General features: G+C 41.2%; 3 protein-coding genes and 1 long non-coding RNA gene across 6 annotated transcripts in view; 3 read left to right on the plus strand and 1 right to left on the minus strand.

The window, feature by feature from the left end:
* LOC134675479 (uncharacterized) overlaps positions 1-26,134 on the plus strand; it is an 87,557-nt gene that overhangs the window by 29,943 nt on the left and 31,480 nt on the right. The gene's annotated exons all lie outside the window — the stretch shown is intronic.
* On the plus strand, positions 4,290-6,583 carry LOC134675496 (heat shock protein 68-like). Of its 2 annotated transcripts, XM_063533761.1 has the most exons (2): positions 4,290-6,324; positions 6,406-6,583. In XM_063533761.1, the coding sequence occupies exons 1-2, from the start codon at positions 4,431-4,433 to the stop codon at positions 6,471-6,473; spliced, it is 1,962 nt and encodes a 653-aa protein (XP_063389831.1). In that variant the 5' UTR covers positions 4,290-4,430; the 3' UTR covers positions 6,474-6,583. The 2 variants fall into 2 exon arrangements, with proteins under 2 accessions (XP_063389831.1, XP_063389830.1); XM_063533760.1 differs by having other exon boundaries at positions 4,290-6,583.
* Positions 16,168-18,371, plus strand: LOC134675415 (heat shock protein 68-like). The gene has a single exon (XM_063533652.1). The coding sequence runs from the start codon at positions 16,309-16,311 to the stop codon at positions 18,253-18,255; it is 1,947 nt and encodes a 648-aa protein (XP_063389722.1). The 5' UTR covers positions 16,168-16,308; the 3' UTR covers positions 18,256-18,371.
* LOC134675406 (WD repeat-containing protein 87-like) overlaps positions 19,309-26,134 on the minus strand; it is a 33,265-nt gene continuing 26,439 nt past the window's right edge. For both annotated transcript variants that reach the window (XM_063533621.1, XM_063533620.1), the window contains exons 14-19: positions 23,731-23,839; positions 22,320-22,492; positions 21,588-21,669; positions 21,011-21,104; positions 20,450-20,657; positions 19,309-19,408 (exon numbers count right to left, since the gene is read on the minus strand). In XM_063533621.1, the coding sequence (XP_063389691.1) occupies positions 19,341-19,408; positions 20,450-20,657; positions 21,011-21,104; positions 21,588-21,669; positions 22,320-22,492; positions 23,731-23,839 (734 nt within the window). In that variant the 3' untranslated portion in view covers positions 19,309-19,340. The remainder of the gene's footprint in view (positions 19,409-20,449; positions 20,658-21,010; positions 21,105-21,587; positions 21,670-22,319; positions 22,493-23,730; positions 23,840-26,134) is intronic.

Raw genomic sequence — 26,134 nt, forward strand, 5'->3', positions numbered from 1 at the left:
TGTCATTTAAAATTTGTTTTAAGATATTTTCAAAGCTACTGTGAGGCAGACAATTGCTGATTGTACTAAGTCCCTTTAGGTAAAAGCTTAAAAATGAGCTCATATTGCTTCCAATTTCATCAGAATACATAATAACATTAGGTTTAGGTGTGCTTTGTTGTGTAGTGTGGAAGGAGCTATTATCATTTACATGCTGTTGTGGTAAACCGTCACACAGGCTTAGGTCGAGCAAACTGGTCGACGAATGTTCAGTCACTTGCTTACAAGTACATGACTGGGCATTGGTCAGTGACTCAAACCGTTCTGAATTAAGTGAATTATTGAAGTGTTTATGCAAACAGGTTATCACCAGTGGTGGTAATAATAATGATAGCTTGTTGGGCCTTGCCCCGCTGCTGGCGGCACCCTAGGTTAGGTTTTTTATAATGTGTTTATATGTATTTTTTATTGTTTTGTAAGTGTTTTTATATTCATATTACAAAAACCCTAGCCTAAGAGAAATGATGAATAAAGAAAATGATAGCTTGCATTATGGCGCCTATTTTAAAACTATAGGTACGCAAATGATCTGAATTTCTAGCGATTATTATGAAACTTAATTATGAAACTATCTGAAATAGGTAATTATGTTTATAGCGCAACAAATTAGGACTGATTATTGGCTAAAGATATAATCGTAATCTTTGTGTCAAAGCACGGCTAGTGTACCAATAAAAAAATAACTCAAAAATCATTTTAGTCATGCATGTCATTTTATCTTTAAGTAACCCATAGTTTTAGCATGGTATCGGATAAAATACGCAATCCGCATGCACAGATTTAAATAAGTGGGACATTTTTTAAATATTTTTTCATATATAATATGAGATTTCATATCTCTAACGCTAATTTATATTCCGGTGATATATATTTTTCCTATCATACCCTAAGAGCTCTTTTTAGAACACTCTTGGGTCCTTCGACTTTTATAGCAGGAAATCTCTCTCCTTTATCACATACTTACCTAAAGATAAAATATTTAATATCCAACAAGATAGGTAAACCTATATCCTTCCTACTATATTTATATACAAAGTATGGGATGTGAAATATAACAAATATGTAAACAGCTATATATATTTAAGACATATAATACATTCTATATGATATAATACATATACCTATACCTACTCATATATACATCTTAATACATATATACATCTTTTCGATTCAAGTTCCGTCAGAAAGCCATAACTTTTTTAAATTCGCCTTAGGCCCACTTGCACCATCTCACTAACCAGGGGTTATGCGGTTAAACCGTTAACTCAGTGTCAAATTGTACTGGTAATCATGGTAACTCCATGTTTAACCGGTTAACCCCGGACTAGTGGAATGGTGCAAGTGGGCCTTATGTCATTATTATTAATTTTTTACATTCTAAAAACCATTAAAGGATTTTTGTTTTATTGTGCCGATTTTTGGGATACGTAAGACACGTTGTATACCGTTGTATATATGTAAAGAAAAAAAAGCAAATAACGTAGAGTCGTTAACGAATGCTTAAAGTTTAAATTCTCTAAATTGCCGTCATTTATCTTTATGATGTGGATAATTATTATTAATTATTAAATCATTCACATTGTAGTCCTCTTGTTCTACATAATAAAATTCATGTAAGTATAATAAAATCAAAGACAATTTGATAAAATTAATGAAGTCTTGTACTAGTATTGAGAACGCTACTCGCCACAGGATGGCGCTGTAATCGCAAACTATTTATAGCACGCCTCAAGAAAGTTCTGGAAAGCGCAGTTTGTCGTACATTCGAGAAGATACATGCTCTCCCTTTCTGATTCGCGCTGCAACGGATAACGCTTTCACTTTCGTTGGTTGGCTCAATAGAAGAGGGCGGTGCATAGCGTAGGGATACCACAGTAAAAATAAAAATAACATGAGAAATTTAAAATCATGGTAAGTACATCGTTTTACTTAACATCATTATTATAAAAACAGTACTTTACTGTATATCATTATCATTTTATGTCCTAATAAAGTTCCAACCAATACAGACCAATAGCAATCCTGCCGGCCCTATCAAAAATATTTGAAAAGGCTATGTCAAATCGCCTCTATAGCTTTTTTGAAAAATTTAAAATCCTTGACCCCAGTCAGCACGGTTTTCGAAAGCACCACTCAACTACGCTAGCAGTATATAAATATATGCAAGAAATATTAAATTTTATAAATAAAAAAAAATATGGCGTCGGCTTATTGCTGGATATGACTAAGGCGTACGATAGAGTATCCCATAATATACTCCTGTAGAAACTATACGGCATGGGTATACGTGGAACGGTTCACAAATGGTTTGAAATTGAATCCTATTTAAAAAACCGCAAACAATACGTGCAAATTGAATATTGCAACCATGAAACGGGGGAAGTAGAGGAGATAAAATCGCAAACACGACTTATCACCTGTTCCATCCCCCAAGGTAGCATGTTGGCCTGTGTCCTTTTCATTGCGTATATTAATGACTTACCAAAAGTTCTTAGTAACGGTTGCATATTATTCGCGGACGACATTTCATTACTTTTTGATTGCTCAAATGATACTGAATGTAACACACGCCTAAAAGATATTTTAGTAACTGTTTCGGATTGGTTGAACGATCACAACCTCGAAATAAATTATAAAAAAACTAAAACCATCCAGTTCAAGCCATTCCAAAAGAAACCGCTAATAAACATCTCTCTAAACATTAACAACCAATCAATCGAGCAAGTCACCAATTTCACACTCCTAGGTTTAACAATTGACTCGCATATAGACTGGAAAGAACACATAAAAAAAATCAAAGCAAAACTCTCAAGTTTCGTATATGCTCTTTGCGCAATCAAACGAAATACAGATCTACATTGTGCCCTTTCGGTATACTATGCCTATGCCTATTCGTGGCTGCGCTATGGAGTGATTCTGTGAGGATCCAGCACAGATGCTCCTTACTGACTATACTATACTGACCCTACCTTGTATATACATTCTAGAAACAGCAAACTTTGTACGAAAACACTTACACCTATACCAAATGCGTAAAGACTTAGTAGCAGGTACCACGAGATGTAACAATTTATTAGCTACTCCGACATGTAATCTAGCAATATATAAAAATAGCCCCCACGTAAGATCAATCAAAATATTCAACAAGCTTCCTCATAATATATCCACTGAGACGAAAGACAAAATATTTAAAAGAAAACTCATTAACTTACTTACCGAAAAATGTTATTATAGTATTGACGATTTCCTAAATGATGATAACCTTAATTAATCAACTAATCTAACCTACTTTTTTCGATGTAAGGACATAAATGTATTTTATTCGAATAAACTATTATAAATGTAATTAAATTAAGATATTAGAGAATTAAGTAAAAATTAAGTGTTTAAGTAAATGTAAGACAGCTACAATCATATTGTAACACCCTCACAGGGTAACATGTACGCCTCCTAACATTGTATTTAACATCATGTATTTCTATGCATCAATGTACATGTATGCAATAAATGACAATAAACAATAAACAATAATACACATGTCGTTGAAAAAAATTACAAGCCAAATAAGCGTTGCCTGTGTAGTGTTGTTTTCGTATTTAATAGCTACATTACCTATTTAAGATGTAGAACAAATTTATCAGTGATAGCTTGTGAAGCTTTTTTGCCCTTAATTAAAGAAAATATATTTATTTTGGTTTTCTAATTTCAAGCATTTATAACCATTCTTTTCTAAGTTTACATTTTTTTTAACGAGCCTATAAGGTGTCCTACTACTGGGCAAAGGCCTCCTTCTAGACCTCCAATCCTGTGCAGCATCTGTCCAGTTGCTAAGTTTACTAACCCATGAAAAGTCCCATAAGTTGAGGTTTATGTAAATATACTCAATATATTATCAGAGTTATCGTATCAATTACACAATAAAAATTAGTGGGTACCTACTACTACCTGTACCTACCTACGAAAAAATGTATTGTTGTAAGTTTTTCAAAGTCAGAAAAAAATTACGAAATATCATATAAGTCCATTATTTTTCATAAACTGGTATTACTACTACATTGCCCGTCTCTGTCAATCTCATATAATATTGTATTCTATCTCCCTCACTAATTCGGAAGAGTCGGGAACATTCGTGACCGTGCGTTAACACGGTATAAACTCTGCTTCGACGTGATTGGCCGCCGAACAGTTGTCGAGAATAATCTAGAAAATACTGCGCTCTGATTGGTCGCTTTCCGAGGGGTATATAAGCAGCCGCGCTCTGGCGGGAACTCAGTTTATATCTGAACACAAAAGCGAAAGTACGAAGAAGTTGAGTGGTGAATACCTCTCGAGTTATTACGTGATACATTATTGTATTGAACAAGGAAGTTAGTGAAGTTAATCTACAAAAAATGCCAGCAGTAGGAATTGATCTTGGAACGACTTACTCCTGTGTGGGAGTTTACCAGCACGGGAATGTGGAGATCATCGCGAACGACCAGGGCAACCGGACCACACCATCCTACGTCGCGTTCACGGACACCGAGCGACTGATCGGCGACGCCGCGAAGAACCAAGTCGCGCTCAACCCCAACAACACGGTGTTCGACGCCAAGCGACTGATCGGACGCAAGTTCGACGACCCGAAGATACAGGCGGACATGAAGCACTGGCCGTTTAAAGTGATCAGCGACTGTGGCAAGCCAAAGATCCAGGTCGAGTTCAAAGGCGAGACGAAGAGGTTCGCGCCGGAGGAGATCAGCAGCATGGTGTTGACGAAGATGAAGGAGACGGCCGAGGCGTACTTGGGCACGACAGTGCGGGACGCCGTGATCACGGTCCCGGCTTACTTCAACGACGCGCAGCGCCAAGCCACCAAGGACGCGGGCGCCATCGCCGGCCTCAACGTGCTGCGGATCATCAACGAGCCCACCGCCGCCGCGCTCGCGTACGGCTTGGACAAGAACTTGAAGGGCGAGCGCAACGTGTTGATCTTCGATCTCGGCGGCGGCACTTTCGACGTGTCCATCCTCACCATCGACGAGGGCTCGCTGTTCGAGGTGAAGGCGACGGCCGGCGACACGCATCTCGGAGGCGAGGACTTCGACAATAGGCTAGTGAACCATCTCGCGGACGAGTTCAAGCGCAAGTACAAGAAGGATCTGCGCGGCAACACCCGCGCGCTGCGCCGCCTGCGGACGGCCGCCGAGCGCGCCAAGCGCACCCTCTCGTCCAGCACCGAGGCGTCGATAGAGATCGACGCGCTGTACGAGGGCATCGACTACTACACGCGCATCTCCCGCGCGCGCTTCGAAGAGCTCAACTCCGATCTGTTCCGCGGCACGCTGGAGCCGGTCGAGAAGGCGCTGCGCGACGCTAAACTGGACAAGAGCCAGATCCACGACGTCGTGCTCGTCGGGGGCTCGACTCGCATACCGAAGATCCAGAGCCTTCTGCAGAACTTCTTCGGCGGCAAGCAGCTGAATCTCTCCATCAACCCCGACGAGGCGGTGGCGTACGGAGCGGCGGTGCAGGCGGCCATCCTCAGCGGATCCAACGACTCCAGGATCCAGGACGTGTTGCTGGTGGACGTGTCGCCGTTGTCACTGGGCATCGAGACGGCCGGCGGCGTCATGACCAAAATCATCGAACGCAACTCCAAGATCCCGACCAAGCAGTCTCAGACCTTCACGACGTACTCCGACAACCAGCCGGCGGTCACCATCCAGGTGTACGAGGGCGAGCGCGCCATGACGAAGGACAACAACTTGCTGGGCACGTTCGACCTGACCGGCATCCCGCCCGCGCCCCGGGGGGTGCCCAAGATCGACGTCACCTTCGACATCGACGCTAACGGCATCTTGAACGTGTCGGCCAAGGAGAACAGCACCGGACGGAGCAAGAACATCGTCATCAAGAACGACAGAGGCCGACTGTCGCAGGCGGACATCGACAGAATGCTCGCCGAGGCCGAGCGCTACAAGGATGAAGACGAGAAGCAGAGGAAAAGGGTATCGGCGAGAAACCAACTTGAGGCCTATGTATTCAGCGAGAAGCAAGCCTTGGACGACGCGGGAGACAAGCTGAGCGAGCAGGACAAGAACACGGCTCGCAGCGAGTGCGAGGAGACGCTGAGATGGCTGGACAACAACTCTCTGGCCGAGGTGGAAGAGTACGAGCATAAGCTGAACGAGGTGCAGAGAGTGTGCTCGCCGGTGATGACCAAGATGCACGGCGGAGGCGCGGGCGGTCACCAAGGAGGAGGCATGCCCGGAGGTATGCCTGGAGGCATGGGAGGAATGGGAGGTATGCCCGGCGGCATGGGAGGAATGGGAGGCATGCCCGGTGGCATGGGAGGAATGCCAGGAGGCATGGGAGGAATGCCAGGAGGCATGGGAGGAATGCCCGGATACCAAAGCAGAAATGATGGCCCAACAATTGAAGAAGTGGACTAAAACTCTTTAGATGTAATAGGATTTTCAAATTGATTTTGTAAATATTGTACAAAGACTGATGTATTTTAAGTAATTTATGTTTAATAAATAAGTATGAGTTCCTCTTTAAATATTTTGTTTTATTTACTCAAAGTAGACTGGGCATGAGCATAAAGATGAACTAAAGTTAGTTCATCTAAGCAAGCAAGTACTTACAAGTAAGTACTTACAAGTAAGTACTTGCTGGACTACATGCAGAATACAAAAATTTATATGAAATCGATCGAAGGAATACTTTAGGATTTTACATGCTCACATCTTTATGCTCATGTCTGAATGTAAATTCCTTTCAAAGGATATAGTTGAATATTTCATTGATATACATTTAATTTACATATTTCATTATATCGTTTGGAACTTACTTTATGTATAAAGTTATACCGGTGGAACATGAGGAAATCGAATAATTTTAACAGCGTATTCCTGATCATATTTAGAGACAAAAATGTCCTTTTTTGAAATTCGTCTAGTTTGAGAGTTAATACCAATTTAAAAAAATCAAGTTCTTATTGTTACATAGTGCAAAACGCCTTTTTGATGGCGATTTTGCTACTATGGGACGTAGTCTAGATATCCTTATTGATAGATGTCAAAAAGTGACAAGTAACAGTTTGCAAAAAGTAGGTTTTACGAAAAAAAAACAATAATCAATTTTAAGTGACAAGTTAACGATAATATTTATTTTTTATGTACAAATACATTCAAAAAAGTGAAAAAAACAAAACAAAAAAAATTTTTGCTTTGTTTTTTTTTGCGAAAGCGGAATTGACCTAAACTAATATTACATTTTTTCCTTCTTATGACCACAGAAATGCGTGGTTAAATCTATTCGGTTTCCTCATGTTACACCGTGTATTTAAGACAGGTGTCATAGATCTATGTTTTCGCAGGACACTTAGCTATATTACTGGTACTTGAAAAATGTTCTCTGTCCCTTATACATATTAGAAAGTGTCCTGAAAAAGGATAAATTTAATATCCCCACCCATAACAGAACACCCGTAACACGATGCACGATTCTTACTCGAAAACTGACACAGTGCTTACACTAACCAATTCAGTGGCTCCTGCTACTTTAGTTTTGTATACAGCATACAGGGTTATAGCTAAGTCTCAATAATTTTTAAGGGTCCATTTAAATACTTACCTAAATTATTTAAGTTTTAAATCAAAATAATTTAGGTAGGTATATATATAGTAACAGCACCAGACACCAAATCTCCAGTAATGGCCCCCCGGTAATGGACGTGGATCCAGTAATGGGCCCCCTATAATGGACATGCTCTATCAGTATCAAATATTGAAATGGGGGAGTTATGGCAAAAAAGTCAATTTTTGGTATAAGCTTTTATCGCTGAATGTATTTTTCTTTCCACAGCCAATTATTATTGTATGAGATCCATCGAGACAATTCTATATATATACCCAAACACAATTAGTTAGGGTTTATTGCGATAAAGTTCCCATGGCCACCTCCTGTCTCCATCATCAGATCAGGTCCATATGTGACGTTCCACGGGAAAAGGTACCTTATGAGGGTTTCTAGTTTCGGAGATATGAAATGTTTTGTAAAGAGGTGAAAAAATGCTCAATTTTTTTTTATTGTGTGATCTGAAACCTTAATGCGTAACGTTTGTTTAACTGTTTTTATTTTTGTTATAAGTTAGTTATAAGCCTAGTAATGTCGTCTCAGAGTTTAGTCGAAAAGGTACCTTATGGAAAAAAGATTGAAAATTCCCAAAAAAAACTAGTCAATACGGGAAAAGAAGTTTGGTAGAGAACTGTATTAGCATTCTGCAAAACTAATTTGATAATTTCAGTTCTGGTTGGGGCGCCTAAACAAATATTATAACCGTACATCGACCGACATTACAAATCCAAGTAGCCTGCTATTATACCAAAGTTACTCTCGTCAAGTCTTTCTTAACTAGTATAATCTTCATTTAGTTTGGTCGCATGCAATAAATCAGCCATTGGTTTGCTGAAAAATGCCAATACCCGACGCATTACCTTATGGAATATCTGAGGTCATTGAACCTCAATGCCGCTTGTCTTCAATGGCAACCAAAATATATTATTGATAAGAAATAGACGATTTATACCATCTTTACCCCAAAATATTATTAGTTTATCCTAACTGTTCCATCATCATCATGCCTCATCATGTAACTTAACCACAAGGTACCTTTTCATTACATACAAATTATTGGTCTTTTTTAAGATTATTATGACGAAGAACTAATTAAATTTGTGTCAGTTTAATGTAAATTAATATTTTCTATTCATAAAAGATAAACTTCAATGTGATTGATGTTTTGTAGTGATGTATTATTAGATTTATTTCCATAAGGTACCTTTTCGTAAATGTATGGAGCAAATACTGTAATTGTTATGTAAGTTTAAAGTGGCATAAGGGGTTAAATATAGTATTTAGTTGGGGTTTTAGGATTTATTTCATTTGAATGACAGAATTTCTTTCATATGTGCTCAGAAAAATTGATTGTGTGTTACATTAAAAGTAAAAATATTCAATTTTCTGATTTTATATGAAAAAGTCAGAAAATACATTTTCACCTCTAAATCGGTATTGTTTTTTGCTTAAACTGTCTCTCAGTGTCGTTTTCTAATAGATACAATTTAAATCTTGAGAGCTCATTGCAATCAATCGTGAAAATGAAATAAAACTTTATTTTCAAGAGATTGGTTAGTATACACATAAATCAGTCGATATCAAAGGTTTCTATTTGCATTACAGAACAAGTCGCAACATTTTTTAAATCTCAGATATATAAGGTATTATTATTTGTAGTCAACTATGTAACATACTTCAGGAACATAGTTTTTTAGGCGGCTAAACTTAAAACTTCTCTATCGTAAAGTTGCTCATTTCACAACATTATTTTCAAAAAATCATATCTCTGTAACTACGCAACTTAGAAGGTTGATCTTTTGTGTTATCGATAGCTTATTTATTGTAGATTACTGGGGTATGCATAACTCCATACCCGCCATAAGGTACCTTTGCCCGTGGGACGTCACATATTATCATAATATTGCATTATCATCCGATTTGCATACTTAATTACGTACTTTCACACAAAATTTCAACTGAATCGGAAATCGAAAAGTGACTCAAATTCAGCTACTAAGATTTGACCCACACTAACTAACAGGGCAAGTTAAATAAAAGTTTGGAAAAACGATATTAATTTATCCGAAGTCCGAGAATACCTCCTGATTGACATATTTCGTAAATACATTTTACTTCTGTTTTGTTTAAATATGAAATTAGGGGTCATCCATTAATTACGTCACACGTTTAGGGGGAGGGAGGGGGTCAAGAAAATGTGACATATTGTGACATGGGGGAGGGGGGAGACACAAACTTTGTGACGTCACTTTCACTTCATCAGTAACAGAAAATTTATTTAAATTATTTAGTTCGCTGTACATTTAAATAACAAGTTTTTAAAACGAAAATAGTTTTTAATCGTTTAATTTTCTTTCCTAAGCAGTTTTGGGTTATAAAATTACTAATATTTATATCGTCAAAAATATTTTGATAAAATATGAATAATACTTAGGGGTCATCCATTAATTACGTCACACGAATTTCTAGTTTTTTTTACCCCTCCCCCCCTCCTTGTCACACTTGGTCACATTTGGCAAACCCCTCCACCCCTAGTGTGACGTCACATTTTTTGTACGAAATCACCAAATCGAATTAAGTAAGTACCTAAGTATTATAATTATTTTATCAAAATATTTTTGACGATATAAATATTAGTAATTTTATAACCCAAAACTGTTTAGGAAAGAAAATTAAACGAATAAAAACGATTATCGTTTTAAAAACTTGTTATTTAAATGTATAGCGAATAAAATAATTTCAATAAATTTTCGGTTACTGATGAAGTTAAAGTGACGTCACAAAGTTTGTGTCTCCCCCCTCCCCCATGTCACAATATGTCACATTTTCTTGACCCCCTCCCTCCCCCTAAACGTGTGATGTAATTAATGGATGACCCCTTAGGTACTTACTTAATTCGATTTGGCGATTTCGTAGAAAAAATGTGACGTCACACTAGGGGGGGAGGGGTTTGCCAAATGTGACCAAGTGTGACAAGGGGGGGGGGAGGGGTAAAAAACCTAGAAATTGGTGTGACGTAATTAATGGATGACCCCTTATGGCATGGCAAGCATCATTATGTCAATTGTCCCATGATAGGAGGTATGCAGTTTTACAGCTCCTATAATGGGATTGGGCCAAATACCACTATTTTTTCACATCAGTGGAGTCACAACATAGTGTGTTGTATACCTTATCTCATGGTAAATGCAATTAACAAAACACATTCTAGTTTTCATCAAGTATTAATTAGTTAAAATTTAATAAATTAACTCACTTCGCTTAGCGAAGTTGTTAAGAATTCTTAGTGATATTTTTTTTCAGTGGCACGACAACTTTTGGGTTGACGCACATTTCTTAAAAAATAACCGAATTTAATAAAAATTGGAACATAAACAGCTCTAGGACTATCAAAATATTTTTGACGATATAAATATTAGTAATTTTATAACCCAAAACTGTTTAGGAAAGAAAATTAAACGAATAAAAACGATTATCGTTTTAAAAACTTGTTATTTAAATGTATAGCGAATAAAATAATTTCAATAAATTTTCGGTTACTGATGAAGTTAAAGTGACGTCACAAAGTTTGTGTCTCCCCCCTCCCCCATGTCACAATATGTCACATTTTCTTGACCCCCTCCCTCCCCCTAAACGTGTGATGTAATTAATGGATGACCCCTTAGGTACTTACTTAATTCGATTTGGCGATTTCGTAGAAAAAATGTGACGTCACACTAGGGGGGGAGGGGTTTGCCAAATGTGACCAAGTGTGACAAGGGGGGGGGGAGGGGTAAAAAAACCTAGAAATTGGTGTGACGTAATTAATGGATGACCCCTTATGGCATGGCAAGCATCATTATGTCAATTGTCCCATGATAGGAGGTATGCAGTTTTACAGCTCCTATAATGGGATTGGGCCAAATACCACTATTTTTTCACATCAGTGGAGTCACAACATAGTGTGTTGTATACCTTATCTCATGGTAAATGCAATTAACAAAACACATTCTAGTTTTCATCAAGTATTAATTAGTTAAAATTTAATAAATTAACTCACTTCGCTTAGCGAAGTTGTTAAGAATTCTTAGTGATATTTTTTTTCAGTGGCACGACAACTTTTGGGTTGACGCACATTTCTTAAAAAATAACCGAATTTAATAAAAATTGGAACATAAACAGCTCTAGGACTCTTATTTATGATAAAAATATATCCAGTGTTTATAAACTACTTTTAGATACTTATTTTAGAGGAATTGTGGTTTTTTGTCCCAATACTGGTTCCACGTCCATTATAGGGTATACTACTATATATGTAATTTATTTTATTTTATTGGCGTTTGTCGAATGTCAGCTTGGCTGTAGCCCTGGTATATGTGAGCTAATATCGAGTGAATATCGGGAGATAAAAATCATCTTATATTAGCTCTACATATAGATACTACTTTACATTACATCATTAATTACCTACTGAACAAACTAAATACATTTCACACCCTTTTTATATTTCCATGCAACAGTGGCGTAGCTACCATGGGTGACACCCGGTGCGGAAATTGTGGGTGTCACCCCAAAATACAATCAAAATTGTAAAATATATATTTAATAAGAGTAATTGTAATTTTTGTTAAATAGCTCAGGATTTACTCCATCACTTTCATTTTACGAATTTTTATAGGTGGAGGTGGCACTACTGATGTTCACATTGTTCACGGTCGGGTGTCAACCCTAAATGGGTGACACCCGGGGCGGACCGCCCCCGGCGCCCCCCCCCCCCCCCCTAGCTACGCCACTGCCATGCAAATCTAATATGCGTTACTATATAGACTCGCGCACGAAGGGTTCCGTACCATAATGCAAAAAAGAAAACAAAAAAAAGCAAAAAGAAAACGGTCACCCATCCAAGTACTGACCCCTCCCGACGTTGCTTAACTTTGGTCAAAAATCACGTTTGTTGTATGGGAGCCTCATTTTAATCTTTATTTTATTCTGTTTTTAGTATTTGTTGTTATAGCGGCAACAGAAATACATCATCTGTGAAAATTTCAACTGTCTAGCTATCACGGTTCGCGAGATACAGCCTGGTGACAGACGGACGGACGGACGGACGGACGGACAGCGAAGCCTTAGTAATAGGGTCCCGTTTTACCCTTTGGGTACGGAACCCTAAAAAGTGCCAAATGAATATATTCATTTTATCAGTGCTCAATACCTACTGGCCTACCACCTAACGATACCTATTCAAGTACCTAGTGACACCTTAATATAAAAAACCGGGCAAGTGCGAGTCGGACTCGCGCACGAAGGGTTCCGTACCATAATGCAAAAAAACGGTCACCCATCCAAGTACTGACCCCACCCGACGTTGCTTAACTTCGGTCAAAAATCACGTTTGTTGTATGGGAGCCCCACTTAAATCTTTATTTTATACTGTTTTTAGTATTTGTTGTTATAGCGGCAACAGAAATACATCATCTGTGAAAATTTCAACTGTCTAGCTATCACGGTTCGTGAGATACAGCCTGGTGACAGACGGACGGACGGACGGACAGCAGAGTCTTAGTAATAGAGTCCCGTTTTACCCTTCCGGTACGGAACCCTAAAAATACCTATCTTTTTTTAATAGATTTTTTTATGGTGGTTGTTTATTGTTTAATGGTCGTCTTTCACTCGGACGAAAAAGTGAATCATAAAATCTACCTAACTACTAAACCAGCTCACTAAATTTCACGAGAACATAGAATCGGTTGCGAAATGCGACCTGGGCTATTACCGCGAAAATCGAAGTACGCAAATTGCGAGCATCTTACTTTGTTACTAAGCCTTCATTGGAGTAAAAGAGAAAGATCCCCGCAATTTGCGAATTTAGATTTTCGCGGTAGCCCCTCTGCACTGCAGGGGACAACATCCGGACATACGAAAGCATTTTTGCACAAGTTGAAACGGAAACCTTCGCGAAGGCTCGGTCAGTAAGCATAAAGCATAATAAAATGTTAATCGTTAAACTTTCTCATTCATAAATATATACAAGTATAAAAATCGCTCTAGTTACCTACTCCTGCACGAAGCCTATTATAAAATTTAACAAGCAAGCCGTTTGTAAAACTCTTGCCATCAGATAACTGAATTAAGTGATATCGGTTTTTCCTGAAAAACAAACATCAAAATAAAATAAAAAATAGAAATACAAAGTGGCGGACTATTTTTACAAACTTTGACTACGGTACCTTTCGGATCTCCGGATATCTTTTTAGGGTTCCGTACCCAAAGGGTAAAACGGGACCCTATTACTAAGACTTCACTGTCCGTCCGTCCGTCCGTCTGTCACCAGGCTGTATCTCACGAACCGTGATAGCTAGACAGTTAAAATTTTCACAGATGATGTATTTCTGTTGCCGCTATAACAACAAATACTAAAAACAGAATAAAATAAAGATTTAAATGGGGCTCCCATACAACAAACGTGATTTTTGACCAAAGTTAAGCAACGTCGGGAGTGGTCAGTACTTGGATGGGTGACCGTTTTTTTTTTTGCTTTTTTTTTGTTTTTTTTTTGCATTATGGTACGGAACCCTTCGTGCGCGAGTCCGACTCGCACTTACCCGGTTTTTTTCATCATGATTAGAACAAATTTTTCGTAGGACGTGACGTTAGTTCCTTTTTCGACCTACAAGCAAAAACCGAAAAAGAGCAAAAATGTATGCACACCCGGGATGGAGCAAACTCGGATTACGTACACGCATTATGGATCAAATGAACAGTTTTGTAACGCATTCTCACATACACTTTGAAAGTGACTTTGTATGGACCGTTACAAAACTGACACCCAAAATTTGTATGAATATGAAATACTGGGGACACTTCTTTTCTTTGTCTTATTCAATTCAATAGTACTCGTGATTCTGAGTCTAAATACCTAACCCAAAAGTTGAAAAAAAAGTAAATGGTATATTTTTTTCTGAACACCCCCACATGTTGTACATACGCGCAAAAAATTCTCCTTAATCAAGTAAAAAATAAAATTTTTTGGCGTTTCAGGTTTCAACTTTCCAATTTCACAATTCCAGAAAATTCGAGTTTCTTCCTGCCCTACCCCTACTACGCAGCATCACCAGGTAGATAGGGTCTATGCCTGTCACCTTCAGATATGTGGACAATAACATAAATCTATCCTTTGCTTGCTACAATCGTTCTAGTGAGTACGCTACTCGCCACAAGATGGCGATGTAAACTCACAATCTATTTTTAGCCCAAATTATAATTGCATTTACTTTTCAGTTTTATAATCATTTTACTTTTCATATTTTTAATCATAATACAAACAATAATAATGACAAGCACCGTAAATTTCTGATTTTAGATAAAAATATTTATTTTAGCTTTCACATGCTTTCGCTTTCGCGAAATTTCTGGAAGCTGCGTTTATTTATTATCTCATTCGGATGTGTGGTTCATCGCATAGCGCTGTTCTTTTCTTACGCTGCCGGTCAACTCGGTCAAAGGTGTGATAATAAAATAAACAACGTTGAACAGTTGGTGATACCACAGTAAAAGAGGAACTTGTCGGGAAAATTACGATAATGATTTACGTATTTATAGTTCGTTTTTTTTAGCATTAGAAAGAACTTGCAAGAAGGTAAGCGATCTTGACAAGTCTTTTAATTGAAAAACGCTTTTTAATAATGAAAAACTATTACTTATGAAAGCAGAAGGCTATAAATGATCGTATTAGATTTAGATTCATAATTGTTACATATTTGCCGTAACTTATTTTTAAAATATGTTTTTCATTTAAAAGACACATCAAGATTGTGTACCTTATTTCTAATGCTAAAAAAACGAACTATAATTTAAACCACTACTCAATACTCATTACATGAATATTTATTTTTAAACTGTGTACTTCGAAGCGGACACCTTATAAATGTACAATCATAATAACAATGACAGTTTAGGTAGTAAATACTAAATTAAAAAAAAAATGGTTGTCTGTAAAGTCGGTTTACGGACGATAATTTTGCCTGATAACGTCATAAGAAAACGTGGCAGTAACGTTACCATGGAGATCTGTCCACCACGTGACACTTTTACGTGCATGCTACCGGTGTTCATCGATTTATAAGACGTTATCACGTCAAAAAACGTTGAATATTTTCACAATTTCGTTTTGATGTCAGTTAAGTTATAAATATATATACACAAAAACCTACACAATTTATACTCTATCAAAAAATTAGGCGTTAAAAATTTAAACGTTTTATTATTTATACTGTTGATAAATGCAAGCAAATTACAAAAATAAATCGTACAAATCCAGCATTTTCTTACCCCCTGGTATCACTATTCTTTTTCTTTCTCTTTCAGACACACGCGTAAATTATCGTCTGTCTTGTTCTTCGACACCGAACAGTCGAGAACACCCGACCCGAGAACCGACATCGACCCCATTGGCCGCCGAACAACTGTCAAGAATTATCTAGAAAATGCTGGGCTGTGATTGGCCGTTAGCGGAGGGGTATATAAGCAGCCGCGCGCCGGCGCGTATTCAGTATATTACTAAACACAAAAGCGAAAGTACGAAGAAGTTGAGTGGTGAATACCTCTCGAGTTATTACGTGATACATTATTGTATTGAACAAGGAAGTTAGTGAAGTTAATCTACAAAAAATGCCAGCAGTAGGAATTGATCTTGGAACGACTTACTCCTGTGTGGGAGTTTACCAGCACGGGAATGTGGAGATCATCGCGAACGACCAGGGCAACCGGACCACACCATCCTACGTCGCGTTCACGGATACCGAGCGACTGATCGGCGACGCCGCGAAGAACCAAGTCGCGCTCAACCCCAACAACACGGTGTTCGACGCCAAGCGACTGATCGGACGCAAGTTCGACGACCCGAAGATACAGGCGGACATGAAGCACTGGCCGTTTAAAGTGATCAGCGACTGTGGCAAGCCAAAGATCCAGGTCGAGTTCAAAGGCGAGACGAAGAGGTTCGCGCCGGAGGAGATCAGCAGCATGGTGTTGACGAAGATGAAGGAGACGGCCGAGGCGTACTTGGGCACGACAGTGCGGGACGCCGTGATCACGGTCCCGGCTTACTTCAACGACGCGCAGCGCCAAGCCACCAAGGACGCGGGCGCCATCGCCGGCCTCAACGTGCTGCGGATCATCAACGAGCCCACCGCCGCCGCGCTCGCGTACGGCTTGGACAAGAACTTGAAGGGCGAGCGCAACGTGTTGATCTTCGATCTCGGCGGCGGCACTTTCGACGTGTCCATCCTCACCATCGACGAGGGCTCGCTGTTCGAGGTGAAGGCGACGGCCGGCGACACGCATCTCGGAGGCGAGGACTTCGACAATAGGCTAGTGAACCATCTCGCGGACGAGTTCAAGCGCAAGTACAAGAAGGATCTGCGCGGCAACACCCGCGCGCTGCGCCGCCTGCGGACGGCCGCCGAGCGCGCCAAGCGCACCCTCTCGTCCAGCACCGAGGCGTCGATAGAGATCGACGCGCTGTACGAGGGCATCGACTACTACACGCGCATCTCCCGCGCGCGCTTCGAAGAGCTCAACTCCGATCTGTTCCGCGGCACGCTGGAGCCGGTCGAGAAGGCGCTGCGCGACGCTAAACTGGACAAGAGCCAGATCCACGACGTCGTGCTCGTCGGGGGCTCGACTCGCATACCGAAGATCCAGAGCCTTCTGCAGAACTTCTTCGGCGGCAAGCAGCTGAATCTCTCCATCAACCCCGACGAGGCGGTGGCGTACGGAGCGGCGGTGCAAGCGGCCATCCTCAGCGGATCCAACGACTCCAGGATCCAGGACGTGTTGCTGGTGGACGTGTCGCCGTTGTCACTGGGCATCGAGACGGCCGGCGGCGTCATGACCAAAATCATCGAACGCAACTCTAAGATCCCGACCAAGCAGTCTCAGACTTTCACGACGTACTCGGACAACCAGCCGGCGGTCACCATCCAGGTGTACGAGGGCGAGCGCGCCATGACGAAGGACAACAACTTGCTGGGCACGTTCGACCTGACCGGCATCCCGCCCGCGCCCAGGGGGGTGCCCAAGATAGACGTCACCTTCGACATCGATGCTAACGGCATCTTGAACGTGTCGGCCAAGGAGAACAGCACCGGACGGAGCAAGAACATCGTCATCAAGAACGACAGAGGCCGACTGTCGCAGGCGGACATCGACAGAATGCTCGCCGAGGCCGAGCGCTACAAGGATGAAGACGAGAAGCAGAGGAAGAGGGTAACAGCCAGAAATCAACTTGAGGCCTATGTATTCAGTGTGAAGCAAGCCTTGGACGACGCGGGAGACAAGCTGAGCGAGCAGGACAAGAACACGGCTCGCAGCGAGTGCGAGGAGACGCTGAGATGGCTGGACAACAACTCTCTGGCCGAGGTGGAAGAGTACGAGCATAAGCTGAAGGAGGTGCAGAGAGTGTGCTCGCCGGTGATGACCAAGATGCACGGCGGCGCCGCGGGCGGCAACCAAGGAGGCATGCCCGGAGGCATGGGTGGAATGCCCGGAGGCATGGGAGGAATGCCTGGATACCAAAGCAGAAATGAAGGCCCCACCATTGAAGAAGTTGATTAAACCGCTTTCGATGTAATAGGATTTTCAAATTGATTATGTTCCTAATTATTTCCAAGACTGTGATATAATTTTAGGTTAAGATAAATAAAACTCATACTTATTTATTAATTTTTAAATATTTTGTTTCATTTTAAATTAATCTGTTTGCCCATGACTATACCTATACTATACTATACCTATACCTACCTAATAATGTCTAAAAGCAATGAAACCTAGTACTATGTATTGAGTTGTTGTTATGGTTGTTACATAATAAATTTTCATTGTTTTTGGTCATAAGGGTCGGTACAGACTGACTGCAACTGTATGGGAACTGCACGCCGAGCTTGCAGTTTAGTGTTCTCATATAAATTCCAGTCGGTTGCAGATCGTCTGTATCAGCCGATAACCAGTTCCATTAGGACCCCCCCACATCTAGCGTCTTTCGAGCGTCGGTGTCTGGTCAGCGCTATGGAAAATGACGTCGCTGCGCAGTTGCGTCGAGCAGCGGCCATAGAGTTGTAGACGCCGACGCTCGAAAGACGCTAGATGTGGGGGGGACCTTACCCCAGATTGTCCGACTGCTGACTGATTTGTCATTTTAGGACATGACATCTTTAAAAGAAAATGTTTAGTAAATATAGAGACATTCTTATGGCTCCTATACACGATGGGCCAACGCAACGCCGGCCACTCCAAGGGACGCATTTATGCGTTAAAGGGAGCAAGTCATATTGCTACGAGTATCTCATTCTACCGCATGGCTGCGTCCCTTGGAGTGGCCGGCGCTGGCCTTTCGTGTAGAGGAGCCATTACACAAATTGACTGTCCCACGGTAAGCTCGAAGGTTTGTAAATAATACGATATAATCCGTTTATCATTTTTTATTCAACGGTTTAAGGCCAGTGCACACCGGCTGCGTGTGCGTGACGTCCGCGTGCAGCGTTGTAGTATACAGATCCTTATGAGAGACGGTACACTGCTTGCGTGACGTGTGCGTGTGCGGCTCCAACATTTTAGCGCACGCGCGCGTGCACGTCACGCACACGCAAGCCGGTGTGGCTCGGCCTTTACTGTCAAGTCATTAATTAACAGTTGATGGGCGACTACTGGAAGGAGATGAGTCCGGGCGGAGGCTCCGGCGGCATGAACGCGGGCATCGGCACGTTGGGATCTGAAAACATTAACGTTTTATTTTAACATACATAATATTTATGCGATGTACATATAATGGTTTGTACAAATGGGACTGATAATAATTGCATGCTATGGAGTTGGCTGGTCGAAGTATTTTTATTTTACAGATGATGTTGGTTGCTTTTTGTTTCACGAAATACCAGCATATCGTTTACAATGTATTAAATGTATTTACTCATTTATATTTTTTGTTCAATGTGTACTGTGTCTTACATTTTAATGGAAGTGAGACGCATTGACATTGGATAGCCAAATTGGACAGGTGGAATATCACCAATTATTCAATATTTTGCACAATCTAGAGAAAATATAAGGAGCTCTGAAGTTATTTTCATTTAAAATTTCGCAAGAGTTATCGGGCTCGACGTTGCTTTCGATCGTTAGTCATCCGACGGTAGGATGGATGTAATAGGCTTTTTACGGCACGTTACTATGGTTACCAATACAATTTGACACCGAGTTAACGGTTTAACTCTGGGCACAGAATAAATAATAGTATTAGGTACAGAAGATTCACTCTCTAACAAAACGCGTCTGTTACGATCAACACAGATATGGCCGCTAGGTGGCAACAGCGCTACGCGCGGCTTATGGCTTTCCCCAAAATTGGTGTGGAACGGATGTACTTTTAGCTACCTGTAGTACAGAATAGTTAATAGTAATATCGTACAGAAAGGAAACTTCCTACAAAACCGAAACTTCCTACAAAACCGAAGTTTAACAGCGGTTCAGGGTCGAATTATGCATGTCTAATATATGGCACTATCTCTTTCGGCTATTTAGGGTTGTCAAAAATCAAGTGATTATCTTATTTGTGGTCGTGCACGCAAAAGGAAGTCTAGTGGTGCCAACCCTAATAATCGCTCGGAGCAATGCCGAGCCGAGCGGAGCCGAGTTTATTCGAAGTCAGGAGTTTCGCACCGCCGCCTGTAGCAAAGCGATGAAATCGCGGAGTGAGCCACGTCTGCCCCGGGGTTAGGGGATGGTGCGCGGGGCGGGATGATAGTATGTTCCTCACCGAACTTGTGTTGCGGATGCGGCGGGCGCAGCCCCAGCGGGTGGGGGGGCGTTCGGCGCAGCAGGTGCAGCGGCGGCGCGGCGCGCGGCGGCGGCGGCGGCGAGCCGGGCGGGGGGGGCGGGGGGGGCAGCGCGTCCCACAGCGGCACGTGGTCCGGGTGCGTCGCCGGGCACGGCCACGCGCAGCCCGAGCGCCGGGACCGCAGCCGCTGGAATATTCAAACACACACTATAGGTATCGCTCCCAAAAATTTAAATCGCACCCGAACCTAGTCGTGTGATACCGAAGCGATTTTAAAATTTCTACGAGACCTATGTAACAAAACCGGCATACGGTTTTTTTTTATTAATTCAACTTTAGTTAAGGCTCCGTCCCCCCGACGCGTTTTGCGGGCGACGCACGAGCGAGGCGCACCGATTTTACATATAATACGCCGCACTCCCGCTCCACCCGGAAAAACACGCCTGTGTGACAAAAGCTTTAAATTTTATCCTATGATTTATGTTATATCACTTGTCAGTACCCAACCCTTTAAATAAAAGCAAAACAAACATAACCTACCTTCTTAACCGGCGGCTCCTCTGTGTCGGAGTCCTGGCCGGGCTTGTAGCCGTCCGCGAAGCTCACACGCTTCACGCCGCGCCCGCCGCCCGCCCTGCAACGTGACACATTTATTTTTAATAACTACAAATATACATAGATACATATATATAGGTTAACTAGAAGAGATCCCATTCAGGGATAAGTTCGCCTTTGTTGTATTTAATTGACTCTGTAACTGTGTTTCTCGTGTTTATATTTCTATGTAAAATAAAGTAAATACATACATATACAGGGTGAACCTTTTTCACCAGCCGTACTGCCTACATAGTGAATTTATAATTCGCACTGAACAACTTTTATTATGGGGCTAATGCCGAAATCCCAAAAAGATTTAAATAGCTGTTCCATACATTCCGGCTGATGTGATATGTGATGCCGCAGATTTCTATGAGACAACGATTTTTTTCGCGATTACGGCATTGGTCCCATAATAAAACTTGTTTAGTATGACCTACAAATATGTATGGCATGGTCCGACAACTATGAATGACTTTAAATAGTCACTCAATTAAGCAGTAATCTGTCCTGTACTCACGTGATCAGTATGCCTTTCTCCCGGTTGTCCCGGTCAGGGTCCGCGTCCTTATTCTCCGGTTCCATCGCTATCTCACCCAAAACTAAAACAACATGACAATTCGTTAAGAGAGAAGAATAGCTTTGCGATCCTAACGAAATAACGGTACTTTTTACAAGCTTTTATTTACTTTCACCTGACCGTTGTCTGTCTGTCTGTCTGTGTGTAATCAAATCTTTCAAGTTAAATTTGATCCACTTCCCGGTTTCCAATTGAGCTGAAATTTTGCATGCATGTATAAATCGGATGACAATGCAATATTATGGTACCACCGAACTGATCTGATGATGGAGACAGGAGGTGACCATAGGAACTCTGTGATGAATCAACGTAACCTAATGGTGTTAGGGGTTTTTAGAATTGTCTCGATGAGTATTTAGTTGTCTGTCGTCAGAAAAGTACAGTCAGAGATAAAAGCTTGTACCAAAAAAGGAAATTTTTGCCAAAAACTTATTGCCAGGGAGGTTTTTGGAATATACTGAGCAACTTTTACTACGGGACCAACACCGAAATCGCGAGAAAAAAATGTGGCTGTTTACATACATTTTGGCTGGTCTATCTTCTATGGGAGGGTTTTTTCGCAATTTCGGTGTTGCTCCCATAGTAAAAGTTGCTCAGTATAATCCTAAAACCTCCCTGGTAACGTGAATGCAGTTATTTTTTAGCCACCGCGTATAAGTTAATGGTTCTTACCAGTGTGCCTCAACGCCTGATCGATCCTATCGTCCAGCGTCCCGCGCCGGTCCTTCTCCTGCGACTGCGATTGTTGCTGCGACTGCGACTGCGCGTCGGTCGCGGAGAAGCAGTCGCCGTACTGCAGCCGGTCCATAGCGCCGTACATGTCCATGTAGGCCTCATCGTAACTGCTGGAAATTGTTTAAGCCTTTATAAGGCAGAGGGAATATATTTCCCACATGATTTTGAACTTTGTTTAAAAAGGATAGAGTTCAATTTTGCACAATTTCTGACACCCTTATGCCTTATTAAGGGTTAAATGGTATATAATATTACATACTTTACTAATATATTTTAATATATGTTTTATAGCTTAGGGTGGTATTCCACCTGTCCAAGTTCTTTGTCCAATGTCAGTACGTCTCACTCTCTCATTTATCAAATTTTGAAACGCAATTCACTAAAGGAAAAAGCTTCTTTTAGTAAAACATTTTCTCTCTCTGTAAGTTGTTTTTCCGTCTCCAAGCGTCTTGAAGAACACACTTGGCAATGGAAATCTTTACAAGGATATGTAAATACAAAGCATAGACAAGACATCCTCCAGACTGAGCATAGTAGCTTTACCTCCTCTGCCACAACATGCGGCAGTTTTACTCCATTTTCGAGTCGAAAGTGTCTTAGTGTGACGTCCGTGTCTTTGAACGAACCAATCACGGCACGGGGCCTCGCTCACCTCGTCCCCCGCATCCCTGTATTTTTGGCAGCATCGATTTCATGAAATAATGACTCTAAACTCCGTCCATAGTCCGTTCTTTTAGCATTAGAAAGAACTTCGCAGAAGTTCGCTTGTGGTTCTAAATCTGGCACTTTTAGCGGTAATAATTTGAAGTAAATTATATGTATTGACCATGCTACATTAGATAGGGTACATCGCCAATTATTAGCCAGTTTTCAATTACTGGCCACCTATACTAAAATGAATTCTGTGTATAGGTGAATAGAACTCATTTTTGTAAGAGGCGGCCAGTTATTGAACGAGTGGGTTGTGGATAAATTTCAGTTACTGGCCATTTTCCTTATACTGAAAATGAGTTTTATTTATCTGTAAATAGAATTCATTTTTGGAATAGGTGGCCAGTAATTGAAAACTGGCTAATAATTGGATTTTCGTACCTTATATACTAAAATGAACTTTGTTCACCTATAAATAGAAATCAAATTAAGTGGCCAGTAATTGGGGGGTGGCTAGTAATTGGCGATGTACCCTAATTCAATAATTATTAACAATTAACGAGCCTGATAAAAACTGCACGCTTGCTTCTGCGGAGTTTTTTCTAATACTAAAAAAACGAACTATAGAGGATTCCTAGTCTATGATACAAAGTAACTCGTTTCTATTGTTCCAAAGTGTAGTGGTATTAAGTGGTACCCTGAGCTGTTGTCGTTCCTGCTGGTGATGGTGTCGATGCGGTACACGGGCTCCGGAGTGAAGTCCGAGCCGCCCGTCAGCACGATGTTCACCTCGCCCGGCTTCAAACCTGGAACCAACCAGTACATTTATAGTTCGTAGGTTTCAAACAGAGCCCGAGCTAATCCTATTGTCTATTGTTAAGTAAAACCGCTCGTGCCACAACCACCTGCATAAACACCTGCGTACTTCGGTTACTGAGTGCCGGCGATCGAACGCTACAGAACCAGTCTAAAATGTGTAATCGAGATGCGTTACAAAGGCGCGTTATCGGAGAGCGCAACTACACTGGTTTTTTGAGCGTTGGACTAGCCCGCGCTCAGGTGTCAAATAGAATAAGTATGAATAAGTATGAGCCGCCCGTCAGCACGATGTTCACCTCGCCCGGCTTCAAACCTGGAACCAACCAGTACATTTCAGTTTCTTTGTTGGTATTATTTTATTAAGGTCTATGTAGCTAATTCTGTCATAGGGACTATTCCGTCCACGAGCATATATTTCTATGTTTTTCAATCGTAGGAAAAAAAACCATTTGCTTTTGATTGCTAAAACCAAAGACATATGTAACTTGGTATAAGATGAATAAAGTCTAAGAAAAGAACGTGCCTCGGAAATCAAGAAAAAGTCATTCGCGGACAGATGGCGCACACACCTTTAGCCTATTCTCGGCTAGATGGCGTGACGACACCGTTTCATATTTAACAATTTTAACACATAGATATCAGTGAATGAACATGGGTCAAAATGATATAAAAATAATAAAATCATTTATCCATATATCGTCGGGTGACAAGCAAAAGTCACTAACTAACACCATTGAAATTAGTGGACAATAAACCGTGTTACAAGTGTAATAAAGTGCATTGTTACTTTAATTTTTTGATAGTACTTAGTGACTTTTGCTTGTCACCCGACGATATATTCATTGTTTTGATAATTTAATACGTGTTTATTTTGAGTTATAGTCGTGTGTCGATAGATGGCAGTAAAGAAAGATAGAGTACAGTGACTACAACATTTACTATGACAGGACCCCTCTATACTATCTATTCTTTTTGGTAAAACTAAAAGCAATCGCTGCTCTGTCGAAGATATTATCAATGTTGTTCGTTGTTCGAGAAAAACGCTAATGGACGGAATGAGCCACATTGACTTAAATTACTTTTATGTGTCGGTGACACGTCAAGGGACGATGACCTTAGAGAGATTGTTGGAAAGTTCGGGTTAGGGGTTCGAAACGAACGAGGTCAAATGTTGCTGGACTTCTGTGCTGAAAATGGCCTCTCGATCATGAACACCTGGTACCAGCAGCATCCACGCCGACTGTACACCTGGCAATCACCTAGCGGTCACCGCAACCAAATCGACTTCGTGCTTATTAGCAAGAGATGGAAATCTTCCATACTTTCAGCCAAAACGCGTCCCGGTGCGGACTGTGGAAGCGACCACCAACTATTGGAGGCCACTTTTAGGGTCCGGTTGAAGACAATAAAACAAACTAAGGCAAAGAAGGTCATAAAGCGTGCTAAGTGCGAGGAACGCCCGTTTCAAGATCTTATGCGGCAGAATCTCAGCCAAGTGCAACTGGATCCATTTGACTCCGCGGAAGCTACATGGCAACAGCTTAAGAGCGTCGTTATCAAAACAGCTGAAGCGATAACCACACGTACTGCGCACAACCGACCTAAGTCTCACTGGATGAGCGACGAAACCTGGACAACCATAGAGCTAAGGAATAGTATAAAAGCCCGAGGTCTGGACTCTAATATAGACCGCGAACACTACGCTCAACTTCATGCCAGTGTGCAGCGTCAATGTAGAAAAGACCGCAATGACTACATAGACGGCATATGCAGTGATCTGGAAAGGCATGCAAATACCGCTCATACTAAGGACATGTTTCAGAAGGTAAAAATGCTTGCCAAGGAATTCAAATCCAAAACATGGACTATAGAGGACGAAAAGGGAAATATTATTATGGATAGGGACCTTGTACTTGAGAGATGGAGAGAATACTGCCAACAGCTTTACTCTGCAACCGAGCACGATAATGTACGGGAGAGGCTTGACTACAATTGTAGAGAGCCCGACATACTCCTCTGCGAGGTCGAAAATGCGGTTCTCAAACTAAAAGAAAGAGCTAGCGGCGGCGATCGGGTTACAGCGCAGCTTATTAAGCTGATTGGAGATGGAGGCATCCAAATACTACACGCTGTCTGCCAGAAAGTCTGGCGCACGGGCCAGTGGCCTGAAGATTGGGCAGATTCCATTGTCGTCCCTCTTCATAAGAAAGGCTCTACCCGTAAATGTGAGAACTACCGAACTATCTCTCTTATCTCCCATGCTGGTAAAGTTCTATTACACA

This window comes from Cydia fagiglandana, chromosome 22 (assembly GCF_963556715.1).
Source record: "Cydia fagiglandana chromosome 22, ilCydFagi1.1, whole genome shotgun sequence".
Classification (NCBI taxonomy): domain Eukaryota; kingdom Metazoa; phylum Arthropoda; class Insecta; order Lepidoptera; family Tortricidae; genus Cydia; species Cydia fagiglandana.